The 21080-nt window shown below is 45.9% G+C and overlaps 10 protein-coding genes across 10 annotated transcripts; 4 read left to right on the forward strand and 6 right to left on the reverse strand. All coding sequences in view use genetic code 12, as the record gives it.

Moving 5' to 3' along the window:
* CXQ85_002645 (mRNA-binding ubiquitin-specific protease) lies at nt 1-3875 on the reverse strand (the record flags this gene model as incomplete). The annotated part of the gene is made up of 2 exons (XM_025486310.1): nt 1-526; nt 1252-3875. The coding sequence occupies 2 exons, from the start codon at nt 3873-3875 to the stop codon at nt 1-3; spliced, it is 3150 nt and encodes a 1049-aa protein (XP_025343860.1).
* Nucleotides 3876-4863: 988 nt separating this feature from the next.
* Nucleotides 4864-5769, reverse strand: CXQ85_002646 (uncharacterized protein; the record flags this gene model as incomplete). The annotated part of the gene is made up of 1 exon (XM_025486311.1): nt 4864-5769. The coding sequence occupies one exon, from the start codon at nt 5767-5769 to the stop codon at nt 4864-4866; it is 906 nt and encodes a 301-aa protein (XP_025343861.1).
* Nucleotides 5770-5849: 80 nt separating this feature from the next.
* CXQ85_002647 (uncharacterized protein) lies at nt 5850-7223 on the forward strand (the record flags this gene model as incomplete). Its single annotated transcript, XM_025486312.1, has 1 exon — nt 5850-7223. One exon carries the CDS (start codon nt 5850-5852, stop codon nt 7221-7223), a length of 1374 nt encoding a protein of 457 aa, XP_025343862.1.
* Nucleotides 7224-7376: 153 nt separating this feature from the next.
* Nucleotides 7377-7718, reverse strand: CXQ85_002648 (uncharacterized protein; the record flags this gene model as incomplete). The annotated part of the gene is made up of 1 exon (XM_025486313.1): nt 7377-7718. The coding sequence occupies one exon, from the start codon at nt 7716-7718 to the stop codon at nt 7377-7379; it is 342 nt and encodes a 113-aa protein (XP_025343863.1).
* Nucleotides 7719-8582: 864 nt separating this feature from the next.
* On the forward strand, nt 8583-9893 carry CXQ85_002649 (2-aminoadipate transaminase; the record flags this gene model as incomplete). The annotated part of the gene is made up of 1 exon (XM_025486314.1): nt 8583-9893. One exon carries the CDS (start codon nt 8583-8585, stop codon nt 9891-9893), a length of 1311 nt encoding a protein of 436 aa, XP_025343864.1.
* A 366-nt stretch (nt 9894-10259) lies between these two features.
* On the reverse strand, nt 10260-11246 carry CXQ85_002650 (uncharacterized protein; the record flags this gene model as incomplete). Its single annotated transcript, XM_025486315.1, has 1 exon — nt 10260-11246. One exon carries the CDS (start codon nt 11244-11246, stop codon nt 10260-10262), a length of 987 nt encoding a protein of 328 aa, XP_025343865.1.
* Nucleotides 11247-11481: 235 nt separating this feature from the next.
* CXQ85_002651 (uncharacterized protein) lies at nt 11482-13167 on the forward strand (the record flags this gene model as incomplete). Its single annotated transcript, XM_025486316.1, has 1 exon — nt 11482-13167. The coding sequence occupies one exon, from the start codon at nt 11482-11484 to the stop codon at nt 13165-13167; it is 1686 nt and encodes a 561-aa protein (XP_025343866.1).
* Nucleotides 13168-14089: 922 nt separating this feature from the next.
* Nucleotides 14090-15765, forward strand: CXQ85_002652 (ubiquitin-conjugating protein; the record flags this gene model as incomplete). Its single annotated transcript, XM_025486317.1, has 2 exons — nt 14090-14125; nt 14155-15765. 2 exons carry the CDS (start codon nt 14090-14092, stop codon nt 15763-15765), a joined length of 1647 nt encoding a protein of 548 aa, XP_025343867.1.
* Nucleotides 15766-16062: 297 nt separating this feature from the next.
* Nucleotides 16063-17802, reverse strand: MAL31 (maltose permease; the record flags this gene model as incomplete). The annotated part of the gene is made up of 1 exon (XM_025486318.1): nt 16063-17802. One exon carries the CDS (start codon nt 17800-17802, stop codon nt 16063-16065), a length of 1740 nt encoding a protein of 579 aa, XP_025343868.1.
* A 1081-nt stretch (nt 17803-18883) lies between these two features.
* CXQ85_002654 (fungal specific transcription factor domain-containing protein) lies at nt 18884-20218 on the reverse strand (the record flags this gene model as incomplete). Its single annotated transcript, XM_025486319.1, has 1 exon — nt 18884-20218. One exon carries the CDS (start codon nt 20216-20218, stop codon nt 18884-18886), a length of 1335 nt encoding a protein of 444 aa, XP_025343869.1.
* Nucleotides 20219-21080: the final 862 nt, after the last annotated feature.

Raw genomic sequence — 21080 nt, forward strand, 5'->3', positions numbered from 1 at the left:
TTAAACAAGAGCAGCAGCGATAGCGGCGAAACCGGCAGCAGCACCGGCAGCAACCTTACCAGCGCCGTTCACGAAAGTGGAAACGTTGACGACGGTGGTAGAGGTGCCCTCCTCACCGTGAGAAGGACCTGGGGTTGACTCACCAGCGACGGTGGTTGGCTTACCTGGACCTTCAGTTGGCTTACCTGGACCCTCAGTTGGCTTACCTGGACCTGGAGTTGGCTCACCGGCAACAGTGGTTGGCTTACCTGGGTGGGTCTTGCTTGGCTGCTCTGGCTCACCTGGAGTAGTGGTTGGCTTCTCCTGGATGAAAGTGGTTGGAATGGTACAAGGGCCAGTGACAGTCAAGGTGGTGGCCTCGGTGACAGTGATGGTCTTGTTGTTAACAACCACATGAGTTGGCTCAGGGCAGTAAGTGGTGTAGTCAGTGACAACAACGTTGGTGGTGACGGTGATGTTGTGGGCGGCGGCGACACCAGCAATGGCAGCGGCGGCAGCGATGTTAGTAAGTTGCATAGCGAATGGACTGGTTGAAAAAGTGGTTGCAAAAAAAAGGAAGAGAAAAAGTCTCTCCTCCCATGCATCTTTTTATACAAAATTATCCACCACCCCCACGGCCCGCATCCTACCAAAATTCGTCATTCTACAATAGTTAGCCTCAGTTTTCCTTTTGGGAATTCCCTTTCCGGAATTAGACTGGCCAGTGGTTGGGTTGTTGATTTAACCCATTCCACGGCGCCCTGCATCACCTTGTCAAACTGTGCAGAAGCCTGTCAGCCACAGTGGTCCTACTTTACTCATAATGTCTCACACTTTTAGACGGGTTTGCAGCTCGAAGGCACGGACCCGGGAAAAGGTAAACATGCTGGGAGGGTAATATTTAAACTTCTACTATGGGATGTTGGAGCCCTGGCTTGTTCGAATTCGGTACCCTGCCAGCCTTTCTTATCTTTTTGTGAGGAATATGCGCAACCCAGTCGTATTTTGGTGTGGCTGACTCGCAATGCACCTCTCCTGGCGTTATCAATATTTCAACTGTGGTTTACCACCTTTTTTTTTTTTTTTTCTCTGCTAGGGGCTCGAGGATTGTGTTCCTTTTTTGCTTTTAATAGCTACGCCGGCTATTTCTTTTTTTACTTTATTTTTATCTTGTTGCTGTTTTCTCTTTGTGCTGTTTGGTTTATTTACTCTATTTTGCTCAGGCAGCATTATTCTTTCGCCCCGTGTGCTCTTGACTAAATTCTTTGGTACATCAAAATGTAAGCACTCTTGTCGTTTGCCTCGGGCGTTTCCACGACCGCATCGGAGCTGATTGCTTCCACGGAGGTGTCGTCAATACGCAACCATTTCTTGTCGCCGACGCTGCTGGATTCGGCCATGCCGTTCCGGAAAACATCACAGGTGTAATGCCCGCCTTCAGCGTTACGGCCGTGGTGGTAAATGACACCGACGAGCTTATAGGTTGGTTTAGGGTCAGCTGCCCGAAGCGTGGTAGAAAGACATTCTGGGGGAATTTCCAAGTCCAAGCCAAACTTGACATCCTTCATGACTTTTTCTATCGTACCATAGCTGACAGCATCCTTTCCGTTAGGTTCTGTCGACCCCTCTCTGCTAAAATTCTGGCTCTCGGGCTCTTGCTGATATGCAAATCTCTTAAGTTGAAGGAGTAAAACTTCGGGGAGCTGGTCAATAAATGTTTGCTTTTTGGCCGTCACCTCCCGCTCAGCGTCAATCTTGAATGGGATTTTCTCAATCTGGTGCAGACTCCACAAGGCATCTTCAATGGTAGAAACATCCTTTTGCGAGATGTCAACCAGCATACATCTGAAAGGATCAACTGTGATGGACTGTGACTCTTTGCCCTTAGGGATAGTCAAGACACTACGGAACCTGCCGCCAAAAATCAGGGTGATCGGTGATGGTTCAACATCGACAACCCTCTTTTTGGAAACCCGTTTCCCGCTGCCGACCTCTGACCATCCATTTGCTTCTTCCTCTTCATCCAGTGCTTCAACCTCTTCACCTTGGTTGACCAACTGCTTGGTTACACGGTAGGCTGTCTTGATCTTGCTCTTGACATTCTGCTTACTCGTGCTGTCGTTAAACTTCAGCTGACACAAGCTAACAAGCTCGTCAATCTGTGCAGATGCAACGTCAGCCTCAGCTTTGACGAAATCTTCGTGGAGACCGTCCAAGAAATAGGTCAAGAACTCTTCAGCGTCTTCCTGCTGACCCCACTTAAGATGTCTGAACTTCGTGTTTTCAACAAGTCTTTGATAAAGTACCTCAGGAGAAAGTGGGCGGCCAACAACAATACCTTGGCTGTTAAGAGTGCCGTTACTTCCATTTGCTCCATTTGGTGCAGCCACCTTCAAAAAGTCCTTGATGAAATGAATTGTAGCATCAACGATTGGCTGCAGCGATTTCTTGTCGAGAGTGCCAACAGCCTTCTCATCAACGTGGCGAATAAGTTTATTGAAAGGCTCACAAAACATAAGACACTGAAGCACGGCATTCATGTAACAAATATTACCTGTGTTTGTCAACCCTCTTGGATTAATGGAGTATGAGGGCAATGAACTGAAGGAGAACTCTGGGTCAAACAACATCTTCAACAGCAACAAGCCTAGGGATTGTGGCCCGTCAGTAATAGATGCGGGAGCTGGTGAAGCAGACTTGCTTTCAATAGGAGCTTGTGAACTCTTTGATGTTGCTGTAGTCTTCTTGGGAGCCTTCTTGGTGGCAGTAGTCTGTAGAATAGCAGCCCAGTTTGAAGGTCTTGTTGTCGAGGTATTGTCATTCAGGTCGTTATCATTAGGAGCATTGGGGTCGTTAGAAGCGTTGGATGCATCAGAAGTGGACTTTTCAGCCGGGTATATAAGTTCGTTAACGGTCTTTCCACTTGAATGGTCAACAACATTGCGGGTGCCATTCTTGTTGATGATTGGATTAGCGATGGCGCCAGAAGACGTCTTTTGCAGCTGGACGTATTTTTGGACACGGCTGTGCTTCGATGCTAGAAGTTTCTGTTTGTTGCTAGCATCTTGTGATCTCGAAGTAGAGTATTCGTCGAGAGACGTGCTGAATAGAAGCGGCAAGGAGCCGAGTTTTGGCTGTTCTTCTGGTGCAGCTTTAGGTTCCTCTGGAGCAACCTGGACTTCTTGATCTTCTTCGGTAGCAGCCACGGGAGTTTCGGCTACTGGTTGGGATGCTGGGGCCACAGGCTCGGGAGAATCCTTAGCCTCTCTATCAATATCCTGCTGTGTTGTTGGTGGCGTTTCCTCGGGTAGCGTAGTAGCATTGCTCGACTCGGGCGTCTGTTGGGAGGTATATGGAACTGTGCTAGGAGACTCTGAGCGAGATGAGTATGACTGATTGAACTTTGCATGTGGAGGTGGGCCGTAAGGCTCTCCATGAGCGCCTTCATTGAAATGACTTTGGTGATTATTATGACTATTAGTGTTGTTGTATGCATTGTGGCCCTTGGAAAACTTTTTCTGTTTGCTGTTTGGAGGCATGTAGTTGTTCATGTTATTCATATGCGGAGCCATATATGGCTGTGGGAATGGCGCTGAAGGCATGGTGAAGTAAGGATATCCCATCATATACTCAGGGTAGCCCATGTATTGCATGTATCCTCCCGGCACTTGGCCTCCATACATCATTTGTGGATGTTGGTAAGGTTGTGGCTGTTGAGGGAATGGAGGATTCTGGAACTGTTGGGCCAACACGAAGGGAGACTGGCCAGTGGGATTAAAAGCGGGCACATCACCTCTGAAACGGCTTTGGCGAGGGGCCGAGGAGCCACCTTCTTTGGTGTTGCCTGAGTTCGACGATTTGGATGCTGACGGCGTGGTGACCTTGGATGTGGACATTTTTCAGGAGGACGATTATAAATGCTGGTAACAGAAAACTAACAGAACAAGGCTTTCGACAAAAAAAAAAATTAAGATGCTTGGGGTCCAGTTATTGCTTCATTAAAAGGACCGAGACGACGACGGTGGGAAGGTGATGATGAAAAATGGACTTTAAGCTGACAATGGAAAGTGTGCTAAACGCCAATGGGTAAAAATGCAAAAGTGTCAAGTGGTGGGGACTAGTGATTCAAACGACTTCAAAAAAATGGTCTATGGATGATGTTTGGGACCGGGACAAAGAAAAAATATAAATTATGGTACGCCTAAACAGGTGGTGTGGTTTGATGGAGTAGGGAAGTCGAAGGGGGTGGAAGGTGTTGCAGAAGATATTTCGTTGAGAAAGCTTAGCGGAATAGGTTGAACGAACAGAAAAAAAAAAAAAAAATTATCGAAAAAAAAAAAACCTGAAAGAATGAGTACATAGACAGGACTTACGAAAAATAACCACGCCAGGAACAGGCACAAAAGTTAGAAAAATATATAGAAAAAGATGGCCATCATACTTAGACACTTCTGATTTATCCACCCTCCATCTTCCATTCCCTTACACTACTTCACAGGCTGACTCAGGGCTTTGGCAGCAAACTTTTTTGGTCTTCACACGATCAAAATAGTGTTGGTCGCGAGTGGGCCCGAGGCCACCGGGACTAGTCCATGACAGGCAAATGAGCAGGAAGGGAAGGGAAGGGAAAGGAAACTTCAGCACATTTTTTTGGGTGAATCCTGTGCAACGGCAAATTGAATAAAGTTGAGTTGTTCTTTTCCTGGAAGCTTATCATTTGGGAAAAAAAATACTTGTTCTTTTCTTTTGGTTAATCTTTGGGCAAACTGGTACTCCGGGCACCACCTGATCGCACGCGATAACCATGCTTGATGGATGCCCATCGACTGACTCAAGTGTACCCCTGCCTCATGCACTTATGTTGGTTGGTTTGTGAAAGTTAGTTTAGCTTATATTGACGGCTTCGAGGATCTGCCAGGGCTCGCTGATTTGTTCTTTTCGTATGGGGACGCTTTCGTAGTTGTAGGCAGCGATAAGTACTGCTAACAATTGGGTGCAAATTGGAAGTTCATTCGCATGGACCTTGGGTTTTCGTTTGAGGAGAAAGTCAAAAAGAAGTTCGTTTTCTTCGTTTTTCTCGTAGTGTTGGAGAATATCGGTTATGGGGATTTCAGGGAAGGTTCCGTCACAACTATCCAAGAACTCGTCGCTTGAACAGTACCAGTTGTATGGATCCACGCTTGTGGAGTGTCCCAGCGGCCACTTTCTTTCCTTTTCCTCTGGTTTCTCTGTTAAAGCCTCTATCTTCTTTGTTTCAAGTACTAGAAGAAGCCCCACTTCCGCAAGCATACGCCGTAGCTCAAGCCAGTGGTTTGCTTCTTTCTCGGGCACTTCTTGTGACTGAACATCACTGTAGACTCGAAGAAACACAGGCTGTGTTCCTTTTTCCAGTTTTCCGTTAAAATAAGCAGCAACAATCTCTTTGAGTTGTTCCTCTTCCACAGGCTTTGCCGTCAATACATCTGCTCGTATGTTTCCACTAGTAGCCATCGCCAATGCCTTTGTGTACATGTCGCCAAAAGCATAAGTCAAAAGAATCGTCTTATTGGGATCAACCGTGACGTCGTCTTTATCCCAAAGGCTTCCTTCCTTATCCATCTTCTCAATTGCCTCTCGTAGCTCCACTAGACTCTTGTCCTCATTCTGGCCCACCAAGTCATCTATATACCCATATATTTTATCTACGTATCTCTGGCGCCGAAGAAGACCTGACGCTAAGCTCGGTAGCAACGTTAGTATGCGAGAGTTTTTCTCTTGGAGCGATACTCTTTTCGTGTCTGTCTGTCCCATACTTATCCTATGGGAAGCATGCGAACTTCACTATATTACTACTTGCTTCGCGTAACTTGAAAACAAGGCTGTAGCACACTATGACTTCGTGGGTTAACGACTTGCCGGCCACTTTGCAGTCCAAAATTAATGCTTTGGTAGCTGCTCAGCCTTCAAGCCAACAGATACTTGATGAGCTTCATGACCACTTAACCAGCCCTAAGAAAAGAAAGACGCCTGCTCCAAGGAAGCAACAACCTAAGGTATTGCCTTCTGCTGGGAACGGCGCCGACAAACCTCCAAATCCACACCACGTGAAATACACACAGCCGGTGAATCCTCAGGAGATTATTTTCGAATTATCGAACTTATCATTCACTTCCCCAATAAGAAGAAAGTACAACCTTCTATTCCATTTGCTCATCTCACCAGACAATGTCCCACATCCAGTGCTTTCCATAGTCAACCTCACCAGCAAGGTGCCTGAGATGTCACTTACTGGTCTCAAATCAGCGGTTAAGCTTTGTATGCTTGCACCAATCTTGGGAAATTCTACCGTGCTGACGAAGAAAGATACGGCTATGTTGTGTCTTTGGCTTAATGAGCATGCTGCTTTCGACAACAAAAATGATCCGATCATCTGTACGATTAACCTAGATGTGATAAAGAAACAGCTTATTGAAGATGGGAAGATTCCTGCTCATGCTGAGCATCAGGTTGGTGATGAGGATGATGAAGGTGATGCTATAAAGCCGATCAATGAGCAGATTATCTTCTTCTTGCAAAGGCAGTTCGGCTTGTGTGGCATTGAACTTCATAACTTTATGCCTTTGGCCAGACCTATGCAAAATACTTTGAAAGTCAATGCTGATAGTGCTATTGCCATTTCGACAAAGGGAAACACGATTTGCGATTTCGTGGCTGCTAGCGCGTATAAGGGCTCAAAAGAAGGCAGTCTTTTGCTTCTCAATACCAGTGAAGAAAGGGCTTTCATGATCTTTGGTTTCAAGAAGCCAATTCTTCTCACAGCTTTCTCCTCGATCAAGGATATCTCATATAAAGACATCACTCGATTCACATTCAACATGTTGGTCACTATTGCTGATCCACAGGGCGGTGAAGACGAAGTTATCGAGTTCAGTATGATTGACCAACAATCTTACCAGGATATTGATGATTTCGTGAGAAGGATGAAGATTCAAGATAACTCATTTGATACTAAATTACGTGAGAAGCAAGAAAACACAGAAAACAGTGTTGTTGAGGAAGTGCCCCAGGAAGCTGCCGAGGGTGATAGTGACGACGAAGAAGAAGACGGCACCTACACTGGTGGAGTTGAAGAAGGCGACGAAGACGACAGTGACATGGCCGCATCCGACAGTGATGGGGACGACTCTGACGTCAGCGAGGATGATGATGAAGATGATGACGAGGATGACGGGCTTGACGGCGTTGAAGAAGCTGCTGAAGACTGAGGATAATCTAGAAGCCATAATAGCTACTGTACTATACTTACAACTACAATATAACAAGCTCAGGGCCACGATATATTTAAAGTGGTTATGCAACTATACGAATACAAAAGTGAAGGTAATGTGTGATGACGAGATGTGACGAGGAATCTAAGCTTATTTGTAGTCCTGACCATACTTGTCGAATAACTCGAAGAACTTACGAGATCTCTTCTGTGCGGTGATTCTGTGGTCACCCTCCAAGTCGAACTCGTGGAAGGCGTCAACCTGGGCTCTCTGTTCACGTAACTGAGCCAATCTTCTGTTCAACAAATGTCTGTTTCTTTCAACGAAATGGTCACAAATCAAGTAACCTCCAAAGAATGCACCAATTGACAAGGCGTAGCCTGGCACTCTGTCCCAGGATCTGCCGAATTGCTTGCCCACAAGCTGAACTTGGAGCCTTCTTGCGGAAGCACCAAGAACGGTACTAAGGATCACACCGGCCGCAGTCACCATGATATTATGTATTTATTGATCGACAGTAGAACGGTGAAGCTATATTATAAAAAGTTTTTGTGCGAAGGTTATTGGGCAGTTGACACCTGTACACCACCATAGTCTGGGGAATTGAACCAGGCGACTGAAAGCGTCAGAAACGAAAGGAAGTGTTCTATTTAATACTTTATTTTTATTAAATAATGGGCTTTTATGCCATTTGTGTGGTAGCTTTATATTTTCAATGAGTTTATGAAGGTCCAGAGGATCACAAATCTGAGGCCTTGGTTAGAGAACAGATAACTGCTAGCAACACAAACCACGACAAGATATTCCAATTAATAGGATGGCAATTTCTCTCCTTGTAATTTTAAAATGTAAAGGAGGTAATCCAACTTTCGTTTACTTCTTCATGTATATTATTCTTGGAAATTCTAGTCTGCCAGTAGTATCCTTCTTGAACAGTTCGCAATATATTCACAAATCTGATACCCATACTACATTAAGTCAAAAGATACAAACACTTAAATTAAAATACACTTCTAAATTTTATTCCATACTTTCAGTCCAATCCCGAATACGTTAACAACAAACAACAGATTATACAAATAATAAAAGAATAGAACTAGAATTTGATACCGCCAATGAACAGACATTTTGCAGCCATTCAATCTGCACCCACCAGGAATCGAATGAAGGTCTACCAGCTAACAAAATACCAATTTCCAAATCCTAACCTCAAACAATTCATCACCTTTCTCTAAAAACCATTAATTCACCCGCTAAGCATGAGTTGGTAAAGCCTTGCTGTACCTTGCTGGCCTACAGCATCCGCACCAAATTCCGCGGTTGGTGATAAGTTCTTCCCTTGACAGTTCCTTCTTTATGCCTAAACAGATCAATTTCTTCAAAGGGCACCCAACGCTCGATCTTTTGCCCAAGAAAGAACTTTCTGAAACTTTTACTAAGGTTATCAGTGAAACAGCTCATACTGACTACGAATCGGATCCCCATAACCGTCATCCTCTTCAGTATGGTACTGATCTCGGTAATTTGACTGCTCGAGAAAGTGTGGCTCGTTGGGTAAACGGCCAGTTTGGGAGGAATTCTTTACATGCTGACCAGATCAATTTGACTGGAGGCTCTTCTTATGGTTCTCAAAATATTCTTTTGGCGACAACCAACGTGGAAACCACTGTCCAAGCGTTTGTGGTGCTGCCAACTTACTTCTTGATCAATTATGCATTCATTGATGCTGGGTTCGAGGGAAAGATGACAGCGGTCAAGGAGACTCCAGGTCAGGAGTTCGACATTGACTTGGATTTCTTAGAGAAGAAATTGAAGGAACTCGACGAAAAGCACGGTCTTGAGCCGGTAGGCGATAAGGAGATCAATGTGTTTACAGACCCTACGGGGAGAGACGCTAGAAAACAGTATAGGTACGTTATGTACCTAGTGCCATCGTTTTCTAATCCGGGTGGCCTCACATACACGGAAGCCACTAGAATTAGGCTTCTTAAGCTTGCGAGGAAGCACGATTTGCTTCTTCTTTCTGATGATGTATATGATCACTTGAACTACGATGGTAAACCACCAGTCAGAAAGTTCAACCAGATTGACGAGGACACTTTACCTAAGGGCTGGAAGTTTGGAAACTCCGTATCTAATCTGTCTTTTTCTAAGATTCTTGCACCTGGCCTTCGTGTTGGCTGGCAGGAGACAGCCACTCCAGCGTTGGCACTTCAGCTTTCAAGCACCGGAGCAAACAAATCTGGAGGCTCCCCTGGCCAATTGAACTCGGTCGTGGTCCAGCATTTGATTACTGACGGCACCATAGATAAAATTGTCGAGTTCTACAAAAAGACATACAAAGCCAGAGCTGAGACACTCAAGAAAGCTTTGGACGAGCACTTGCCTCCCAAATACACCAAACACTACGGTGGTGACGGAGGGTACTTCGTTTGGGTGACGATAGACGCTCCCAACTTTAACCTTTCCGAAGTTATCTCTACCCTTCAGAAGGAACACAATGTGATCATTGCCGATGGTGGTAATTTCGAAGTGGAGGGAGATAGCCTTGGTTGGGCCAAGCTTGGAGCACGTCTATGCGTTGCCCTACTCACCGAAGAAGAGATTGAAGAAGGAATCAAGAAATGGGGCCAAGTGTTGCACAAGAAACATCCTGAACTTTATTAGACATAACTTTTTGGTTAGTACCATAATAGAAACTTGGAGCAGTTATTCAGCGTAGATCTTGGTGTTAAACTTTTAATTCTCATGAATTCTCGATTATAGGCGAGTTGTTTATCATCTTCTAACTGCATTTGTAGCTTTTAACATACTTTTTGTGACAAAGAAAAAAGTGGTTAATTTTTCAACTCATCGACGGAAGGGTGCGCTTTATATACTAGTCGCACTACATAGACACCTTCTAGGGCTGGAGCCTTACAATTGTTAAGAACATTATTTATTACTTTTGAATACTGGGGTAGTCATGTTCTTCAATGAAAGAATATGTCAGTATTCGAGATTTCAGGAATCGATCATTATAAAAATAATGCCTTATGTTATGCGTTTAGCTCTCGCACGAGCGTCTTTCATCTTATCGGAAGAGGCGTCCACCTCGTCGTTGAACCGGTCAAGCATTTCATTCTGCTCCTCAACCTCTCTTCCGATCGTTTCGCCAATCTCTCTTTGCCTTGCGATAATTTTCCGTAGCTGCTCCACTTCCTGGTCCTGGTCTTTGTGAACCTGCTGCTGTTGTTGAAGAAGCTCCTTGTTATCCAAGGACTCGGTTGTTTCAGTTTCCTTGGGCTGCTCCTTATGCTGAGAGCGCTTGCTAAAAGCCTTGTATGGCGAATCCTCCTTCTTGGTGGCCACATCTCTTTTGAAGACCAACCGTTCGGTCTCATTCAGAAGCTCACGAAGCGAAGAAGTACGTTTCCCAAACTCAGATGAATCGATTTCCCCATTCTGATTATAAAGCGAAAGCGCAGATGCTAGTTTTTGGATGTTTGGCTGGATATACTTATTCACCTGCTCACGAGCCACAGAACGAGACTTGATATCGTCAGCTCTGGGGATATCACCAAGCGTAGAACGTATTTGGCGCAAGTAAGCAAGCCACTGTGTCTTGTCGATTTCCTCGGCCTCCTCGTTTATAAGAAACTTATTATCATTAGATGCACCGTCATCCTCAAACATAGCGGGCGTGAACTTAAAGTTTGAAGGCAATTGGAGGAAGGTATGGACTGCCGTCCTATTCTGCAAATCCCGATCACGGATAACGCTGTTCAAGAACTCAGATAAACGGTACTTCCTTTCTGTGACCAATTTTGCCTTGCTGGAGAAAAACGAACCCTTGGGCGGAAGCTGGTATGGGAACTCACCACTCGATATACCCAAGTCCAGGCATAACTGGTGGACCAAAGTGACGAAATCGGAGTATCTTCGAGAAACCGAAAGCGCTCGTAACGGCAAGGTGATTTCAATATCGTAGTAAGTCACTCCATCGGTTTCAGACGTCGAACCAATGCCTATTAGTGACATGCTGCTTCAAAAGTAATGTGGTTATACGATAAGGACCCACCTCGTCAATGCACACTCCCACTGATAGCCAGCGCGTGATTCTTCACCATAGAAAGGCCTCCACATCTCGTTGCAGCCAGGGCACGTGACGCCTGGGCCTGTAAAACATGGTTGCTAGTGACTACATCTACCCCTTAGACGACAGGAAGAACGCTTCTAATTAGGTGCTAATTCGTTCAATTCGTCATCACAAAAAATGCCAGAGTCAGGTGCTGCCTCTCAAGAGGACCAGCCCATCTCTCCCAAAACCCAACTGCCTTCTGTTAGGCCTCAGGAAGATGAGGAGCGCCAGGGTTCTTCAAGCGCAGACCTTGAGCGTGAGCCTTTGATTGCCAGTAGACGTTATGTGGACCCAGACGATCCTATAGTGTCTCCATTGAACTTGAAGCGCATTGCTGTTTTGCGCCTGGTGCTTATTACTGTGCTTGGGGTGAATGCCCTCGTGTTGTTCCTTGTGGTTGTCTCGGACTTCATCTCGGTGCCGTTTTTCAACCGTAGAGGCAAGTCTTTTCTTGACTTTGACTTGGCCCTTTTGAACATTTTGACTGGCGGTGTGACCCTTTGGTGCTTTGCTGTGCCTGCTTATTATGAGAGGATTCTTGGCTACGTTAGCTTTGGCTTGGTGTTCATCGACTTGATAGTGATACTTAGCATTCCATTCCTTCGTGGCCAGCTGGGTGCGTTTGGAAACCTTCTTTGGTTATGGACGCTTCTCAATATTGCCCTTAACTGTTTCGCTGACTGGTCAGTGGAACGTGGCAAGGCCCAGCAGGAGATTAAGTATACTGGTAGAGTCGAAAAGAGAAGATCAGTGTATGAGCTTTTGGTTATGCTTGTTAAGATCTTCGTCAAACTCTTCTTGTTATGGGTTATTTGGTGTATTTCTCTTTCTATTTGGCTCGAGGGCTTCGACTCTCACGAGAAGCCATGGGGCAAGATGATCCCAGTAAACGAGGGTCAATTTAAGGTTCACTTGGCATGCTACGGTGATGTTCACGCTCCTATGGCCGAGCTGGACAAGGACGATTCATCCAAGGCTAAACAGCCTATTTTGCTCGTTGAAGGCGGCCAGCAGACGTCGTCTGAAGTGTTCCAAGAATGGATTCAAGAATTATACCAAATGAACAAAATCGAAAGATTCTGTATCTGGGATAGACCAGGCTACGGTTTCTCCGATAGCGCCCCGCTGCCAGTGTCGATCTCGATTATTGTCGAGTATCTCCTGGAAGCCCTCAGGGCGGAGAAGATCGAAGGACCCTTCTCTGCTGTGGGATTCGACGAAGGAGGTCTTTACTCTAGAGTGTTTGCCCTGAGAAACCGTGGCCAGATCCATTCGCTTTTCCTCGTTGATAGCTGGCACGAAGACCTTCTCAAGCATTTCCCCTTCAGCGGCAGCAACAAGAAAAACGAGAGCAGAAAGGTGTTCAAGGATATCTTTGAGCTCATGGACTCTTGGCAGGGTTTCAAGGTCTGGCTCCGAGGCGTAGTGTCTCCGTTAGGAATTGTCAAGAATATTCACTGGTTCTTCCATCCACAGAGATACTCATCCAAGAGCCGAGTGTTTGGCCGGGACATGGTCTACAGTCCCAAGTATCTCCGGGCAAGACTACAAGAGCAAGTAACCGCCTCGATCTTATCGTTCAACGAGGTGCAAAACGCAGCAGTGCAGCTGGTGCCGCTTGCAGTGATATCCTCGGACTTCATGATAAAGAATTCCCTTAATTGGGGTAAATGGCAACGATCGATGGTAAAGATCAGCGACAAGCTGTTGGAATGGGTGGTGGCTGAGAACAGTGGACACAAGATCTGGGAAAGCCCAAAGGGCAGAGAACAGTTGCAGCAGTTGCTCTTACGGTTGGTGAGCGAAAAATCAAACTACTAAGATTTAGTCGAAAAAAATAAAGCAACCAAGGCAGGTCCAGCAAACCATATTTTTTTTTCCTATGGTAACCGTTTTTTTTTGTAGCCTTTTTGCACCCATATGTGGGGAGCCCTGGTGCTCGCCTATTAAGGCAGGTGGCTTGCGCTGGGGAAGAACAAGGGCGCATTCGAAACCAACAGGCAGCAGCACTGGCGGCAGCCGCCCGCGAGCCCGCGAGCCCGGCCAGGAGGCTGGTAAGCAGGACCCTAAACGACGTAAACCCCCATATAAACCCACCTAATAATACACCCACAACAAAACAAACAACACCACCGTACTCCCACGCTCTCCCCCATCACGACAATGTAATTCTTGTCCCCAGAACCTTATTCCTCGACATGCTATGACCGTCTTCGCCCTAGACCGCACCGCTCATTCTTGGCCTACTTTCTTCCCTCGCACCTGTCCCCTCCTTTGCACCCAACACACTCGCCCCATGCCAATATTCCATGAAGGGATAAAACAGATGGAACAGGGAACGAACGTATGGAAGCGTTTTGGAAACCCCCAAGTTAACTACACCCTCCACGTTGCCCCGGGAACTCTGTCTCGAAAATGTTTCAGATTACCGTGCCTGGACCCCACCCCTTTTTTTCACTAGAGCTTGTTTTGCCTGACTTGGGAATGGCCTGTCTATTTGCTGTGTCACATTTTTTCTCTGTGTATACTTTTTTTTTTTTTTTTTTTTTTTTTCCTATATATTTTTTTAGTGCCCTCCCCTTTATTACCTCACCTTTCTCACTTGTCGTCACTTTCCACCAACACCTTCTTTCCATCCCCCTACCCTATTTTCGGTATTTCTTCTTTGTACCAGGACATTTTAATATCCTCCACGCTCCTGTTGGTTTTCCCTTGACCTGTTTTACTGCTTTTTTTATTCACCATGTCCGAAAGCGTCGCTGCGGTCGCCCTGACCCCAGTTAGGACTCTCTCCAAGTCCAGCGCTAGGTCTCCCTTTCTTCCCCAGAAAACTCGGCTCCTGGCTCTCCCAACCACCCTGGATTATCGTCTTCTCCAGATATCAATGGTAACACTTCGTCCAGTGCGGGCTCCAGAGACGCTGCTTCTTCCAGCCCTCCTCCTTTGCTGCACGAGTTTACTGAGAATAACAACATCCAAGAACCTGAACAGCCTGCTCCACAAACATCTTCCGCTGCTGCTCCTGCCGTGCCTTCGTCCATTTTGGGCTCTTCTTCTTCCGAGAGAGACGCTGTTTCCGAAAGACCCGCCTCTTCTGCCACTAATACTGTACAATCAGGTGCCGCCAGCAACACATCAGCAGCCCCGGCATCCCAACCACCACAGACTTCCCAATCCGTGCAACCCACGCTGTCTGCTCAACGCACTCCTCCTACTAGGCCCCAGACTTCTGGCTTGGCAAGACGTCCTTCCTTTGGCTTGAGTTTCCTCAGCTCCTTGTCAAACACCATCAGAGGCTCGCATTCCCTGCAAAGCCTGTCTCAACAGAGCCACCAGGAGACCTCCTTCAACACCGGTACCGCTGCCGCTCCTGCTGCTGCTGCTGGATCCCTGCATTCCCATAACCAAACTGACTCGCATTCCCACTCGCATTTGCATTCGCATAATCACACTCACGCTCCAACACAAAACCACTACTTCATGTCTAATAGTCCTACTATTGCCAATCTTAACGGTTTCACTGACGCCTCTGCTGATTTAAATATGACCGCAGGCTCTTCAAACTCCCTGAGCGAAAACCAAGGTGCTTCTGCTCAACCGCCCTTTTTGGCTAGACAAGACACCATCGTCAGAAGTCAGCCTATCATCTCGGAGGAGACCGCCGAGTCTCAGGCTGAAGCTTTAGAGAAGGAAGATACAACTGGAAAAGACAAGGATGGTTTTTACTCAGTCCGCTTGACTCCGATCATCGACCACCTGACATCCAATACGGGTCTCTACTTTTCTCCCATGATCCGTCGCATCAAACCCAAGGACCTGATTTCGATTGGCAGATACACCGAGAAGAACAAGAGCGCTGCTCATGCTCCTCAAGGCTCATCGGCGCCTATCGTCTTCAAATCCAAGGTCGTTTCCCGTACTCATGCCATGTTTCAGTGTAATGAAGACGGTTCCTGGTTTCTCAAAGACTGTAAGTCATCATCAGGAACCTTTCTTAACAATGTGCGCTTATCGCAAGCGTCACAAGAGCTGACTCTTTGGCCTCTCATTGATGGCGATATCGTCCAGTTGGGTTTGGACTATAGAGGTGGAACTGAGGAGGTTTACAGATGCGTGAAAATGCGTTGTGAGTTCAACAGAAGTTGGCAGCGGAAGGTCAACCAGTTCAATTTGGACATCCATAAGAAGATGAAGAAGTTGGGCCTTGATTCAGACAAACAAGAAGGCAGCTCCGAGTTCTCTGAGTGTGCTATTTGTCTTTTGAAGCTCGAACCTTGCCAGGCATTATTTATTAGCCCGTGCTCCCACTCATGGCATTATAAGTGCATACGACCTATCATCATCAAGAGTTATCCTCAATTTTACTGTCCTAATTGTCGGTCCATGTGCGACCTCGAAACGGATATTGAGGACGAATAAACAACTGTTTACCAACCATTGCATTGCACAACTATCATATAGTGGCTTATCTCTGCTGGAAGCTTTACACCTTGGTTCCAAATGGTGTTGCCACCGGTCATTCCTTACTAAACAGTTCTTACGCAGATTTATCGAGAAACAACTTTTATTCGAGCGTTTGTAATCTAAATATATTGAAGAATTGAATGTTTGAGTCTTTGCTCGCAAAGGCTCTTTGTTACATTTGTTTTATCTTTGCTTTCCTGTCTGTTGTATCAGTTAAGATTACCAACTCTCTTGATGTGTCCTGGCAAACGCCTAGACCTTATCGATGGTGCTAGTCTCAATTCTGTTGGACTCAACCATCTCTCTAACTCCTTCTTCACCAAGCTTACCCATCATCTCATCAATGTCGAAGACCTCTGCAGAAGTATGCTTGAACTTTCTGGCTGGAACCCCTCTCTCGAACAACAAGTCCAACTCTGCAAAGGTTCTGTTTTTGGTTTCTGGTAAGTCAAGGTAACACCAGACAGCGGCCAAGAAAGCAAAACCAGCCCAGAAGAAACCGGTCTTTGCTCTCCAATTCCAAGCAGTTGGGTTCAACATGTAAGGCATAATGACGGCAATAATGATACCAGCAATGTTGTAACAGTTTCTGGCCAAAATAACAGTCTTCGTTCTCAATGTCGACGAGGGCATCTCAGTGACCAAACAATAAGTGATTGGACCGACACCAGAGTCATAGACGAACGTGAACACCAAAAGCAAAGAACCAACACCCCAAGAAGTGGCATCACTTGGGAAGCAGCCAAGAATACCAGTGGTGAGCAAAATAAGGAACTGCAAAATCATACCGCCGAAGAAAAGGTCATAACGACCGAGTTTCTGAGAAGTGAACCAAGCAACCAAAGTACCAATAATTCCCAAGACGTACTGGATAATCGAGAAAGTGAAAGACATTGAAGTCGACAAACCAGCTTGCAAGTAGAAGTAAGTCGAGTAACCCATGAAAGCCGAACCGGTAATATTCTGCACCAACCAAGTGACACATGCGATTCTGGTTCTTCTGATATTCTTCTTCTTGAAACAGTCTCTGAAAGACACACCAGCACTGATAGCTTCTTCTTCCTTGATAGTCAACTTCATCTTATCCACCATAGCTTGAGCCATAACCAGCTTGTCTGGCAAGCTTTCACTTTCACTCAATAATCTGCAAAGAGAGTGCTTAGCATCCTGGTATCTGCCCTTCTTAACCAACCACCAGGGAGATTCTGGAGCAAAGTAGACACCGATAGCAATAGGGACGGGCCAGAACCATTGAAGTCCGAAGGGAATTTTCCAAGAATCCTTGATCGAAGAATTAACAAGAGCTCTCAACACACAAGAGGAAATCAACTGGCCAATAACCCAACACACATTGACGTAGGTAGTCAAATACAAACGTAATACGGTCGGACAAACTTCAGATGCATAAGACAAAACTATTGTCTGGAATGCGCCCCATGGGAAACCAAGCAAAAGCTCACCAACTAGCAACATGGCGATGTTCTGAGCAAAGAAGACAATGAAAATCAAACCGGTAACCAACATCAAAGAACCAATCAAGGTCTTTTTGTAACCCCATCTCTCAGAGATGATACCTGCAAGGAACAAACCACAAACCTGTCCACAGTTGACAGCCATGCTGAGACCAGTCTGCCATTGAGCAGGAATTTCCCAATCGTTTTTATCGGGATAATATTCACCAAAAGTTCTGCGGAAGTCGGGGAAAGAATAGAAGGAGTTGATAAGGTTAAGATCATAGCCCTCCATGATGATGGCAGAAGAAAGAAGGATCGACCACAAAGCAGCCTTAGGGAAGGTCTTGATACCCTCCTTCAAAGTCATGCCCTTCTCGATATTATCATTCTCCTTAGCGTTCTTAGAAATGTCCAAAAACTTTGCCATGTACTCCTGGGCGTAGACATCCATGGAGTCATTGGTGCTATCCTTATCATCCTTATCAGAGATGTAAGTAGTCAACTCTGGTTTCTTCACATCCTCGACGTGGTCAGTCATGGTGAAATGTATCTTTAATGTTCTAAGCTGAGGGTTAGATCAATAATTGATAGAGATTGCAAACAGACCAGGGCCATGATTTGTATTTATACATGGCCAATTGCTGCAAAATCCAAGACACAATTCAAGAGGCCGAAGTGGGGCTCACCGCAGCCCCGCGAGCCAACTCTGGCGCCAAGGCAGAAGGGCTTATACGGGGTCTGGGGTATTCCTGAAAAAATATTCAAAAAAAAAGAATTGGTGTTATTTTGGCCATTGACGCAAGAATACCGGAAGAATTCCGATACGCGAGTCCTGGCATGGGCTTCCCATACGCCTTCATAAAGGGCGGAACAATGCAAGGAACTTTTTGCCGTGTTCAGGCCAAGATACAACCATCCATTATGATAGTCAACAAAGCCAGCATTGACTCATTTTTTTTTGGGCCCATTCATCCTATTGTAGAGCACCTGAGTAGGCCATAGCGAAGCTAGAGATTCTCCGAGATTAGTCTTGGTTGGGTTTACGAACTGTACGCAGCACGGCGCACCATGACAGCTCGTAAAGATTTCGTAAACTCTTAGGGCGAGAGCACGCGAGAGTCCCACCCCGGAAAATCGAAAAAAAAGTAATTTTTGAAGATTTATTTTGAACCAAAACACGTAGCTTGCAACAGGAGACGACAAATCATTGCGAGATTCTTGCGTTTCCCCGAAATCTGAAACTTGGCACGCAGTTCAGCCCCGCCGACCCCTCCATCAACTAATGCCCAAATTGGCCATGTCCTGGTGCGAGACGGCTTTTCTCCATGTGGAGGCCCGGAAAATATTCCAAGAAACTTTGCGAATCTGACAATCACCCCACCTTGTCCAAGGTTCTATTTTCGCAGCCATTTTGTTTTCTTCTTCCATGAAGAATGATCCGATACGGAGTGTAGTGGAGACCGAGATTTGGGCGATCTTGGGCACAAACCGGGTTAACTATTATTTTTTTGGGGGAAAACAGAAATCCCTCGTCCTCGTCGATTGTAGCGCCTCACGACAGGTGAAACTCGAGAATTTCTTTAACACGGCTATAGCAAAGGGGCCGTAAATAGCCCACATCATGGGGGATGCATGAAGTTAGACAATAAAGGCGAATTTGCACTCCAGGCTCCATTCTTAGCCAAGGCGTTCATTTCTTCTTGAACATTCGTAATGCCAGACAAGGCATTCACCATCGCCTGAGGATAAGCGCCACTGCCAGGTCCCGACGCTTGTCTAAAGAATTGTGTGAAGGAGGCGTTTCTGTCCAGAGGAGAAAGAAGGGAAGGCGTTCCTAGACAGGCAGGTGTATCCCTTTGCTGCGAGCTTCCTTCTTCGTCATCAAAAAGTTCGTGGATTGTAGCAGTGGGAATGGGTTCCGCCGACAATGGCCGTTCAACATGGGTGTATAATGACGAAATCTTCCCAGCTACCTTATTGTAGACATCCATGGGTAGCGAAATATTGTTTTTGAATTGGTTTACTAGGGAGAAAACCGCCGTAAGGCTATCCGCCAATAGGGAATTATTGTAGGAACACGGCATAGCAAATACGAGAGAGTTTGCAATTTCAAGTAGCTTGACGCACACTCCAGGACCGTTTGCCTCGAACGCTACCGCCGGAAGATCTTTGGTTGCTGTAAGGAAGTCTCGGGCAATTTTTACGGGGAATTCCCTAGCGAGGCAGTCCACTGAATAATCCGATGTGCTGGTTAGGAGACCGTTCTCGAAAGTGATGTGCCATGCTATCGCCTGGATCCATGAACGAGAAAGAATAATGTTGAGCTTTTGCTGGTCAGATGCTTTCATGGATTGATCAAAAGGCTGGTTAAGTCTGGACTGAACATCGAGGATTAATTTCATTTTGCTGATATTGTCCTGGTTCAGGATATAGTTTCTAAAGGCTTCGATGTCTCGCTGATTACCTTTGAGATGGACTTCTTCAAAGAAATGTTTATCAGGTACAGAGAAAACCTTGACTAGTTCAATGAATCCCACCAACAAGCTTGGATATTCCTCGTTTTGAAGCAGCGGAAGTGCAATACAAGGATCAAGAATAACCGGCATGGCATCCTCAAAACACATAAATCTTTCTGTGACGAGAAGGGTATAGTAAATCTTCTGCCAGCGGTGCTTTTCAGCGGCAGACTTCCCTTCGTACGTAGAAGGATCATGGAATCCTAGGAGTTGTGACATGGAAATGGCTTCACGAAGGAAGATAATAGCTTGGTTAGTCTTACCTTGACAATTTGTATAGTGAGCGTAGAGGAAGAACGACAGTAGAAGAGTTTCCACAGACGGTTCGCTTGTGTAATCAAATAAGTTTCTTGCTCTTTTGGCTTCGTTTGCATACTCCGAGTCCAGACAACTAGCAGCGTCATTTATAAGTCTGTCTTTAACAGAAACAAACGTCATCTGGGTTGCTATAGCAGCACAAACAGAACAAGCCAAACTATAATGAAACGCGTTCTTCTCTGTCAAGGTTATAGAATCAATAGACTGACTCATCAGGTTTGAGTTGGTTATTTTCAGTATGATCTCTGCCACTGAGAGTACCGGCCAGTACCCATAAAACCATGTCTGGTATATCTGGAGGTAAGAAATAAGCTTATCAAGGGAAATTCGAGCAGCATAAGGGTCTGCTGAATGTTCCTTTGCCGGTCCATTCCCTGTTGAACTGCCTTTCTCCAGCATCGGAGTCATGAGGACCGGTTCCCCCGAAACAAGACAGTAAGGCAAACCATTATTCTCCCCTGTCACTTCAGCAAACGACTTCTTAGACTTTGGTCCAGACTTCTTTCGGATTCGGTTATGTGTACATTCAGTATTGTGGTTGATACAGCCCTGGCATCTCTCGGACCCGTCCTCGAACACACAACGGACCCTTCTTGAGGAACATAGATCACAGGGCCTGCCGTATTTACCACGTCTTTTAATTTGGTCGCTCATCAGGCTATATCTCAGGACAAGACAAAACCAGGCCTTCCTTTTCGACACGGTAAAGCCAGTTTACTTGGTTCGTTTGGTGGGGAAGGCTTGATTCTACGATTACATGTACCCGCGCCTAAATAGAGTATGTCTTGGGTGGAGAAACCACGCTACATGGTTTGAGTAGACGAGAAACAGACATAAGCCTAGGCTTAAGTAAAGCAGTGAAAGATGATAGTCATGGCTTTTGTGTGATTGCTGCATTGTAGCAGGTCTGGAAACCCACCTCGGCAAATCCTCCACCACCCAGCCAGCCAACCCAAAAACCAGTCGTAATACTAAACCCACT

Source organism: Candidozyma haemuli (assembly GCF_002926055.2).
Source record: "Candidozyma haemuli strain B11899 chromosome Unknown D_2014730914, whole genome shotgun sequence".
NCBI lineage: Eukaryota > Fungi > Ascomycota > Pichiomycetes > Serinales > Metschnikowiaceae > Candidozyma > Candidozyma haemuli.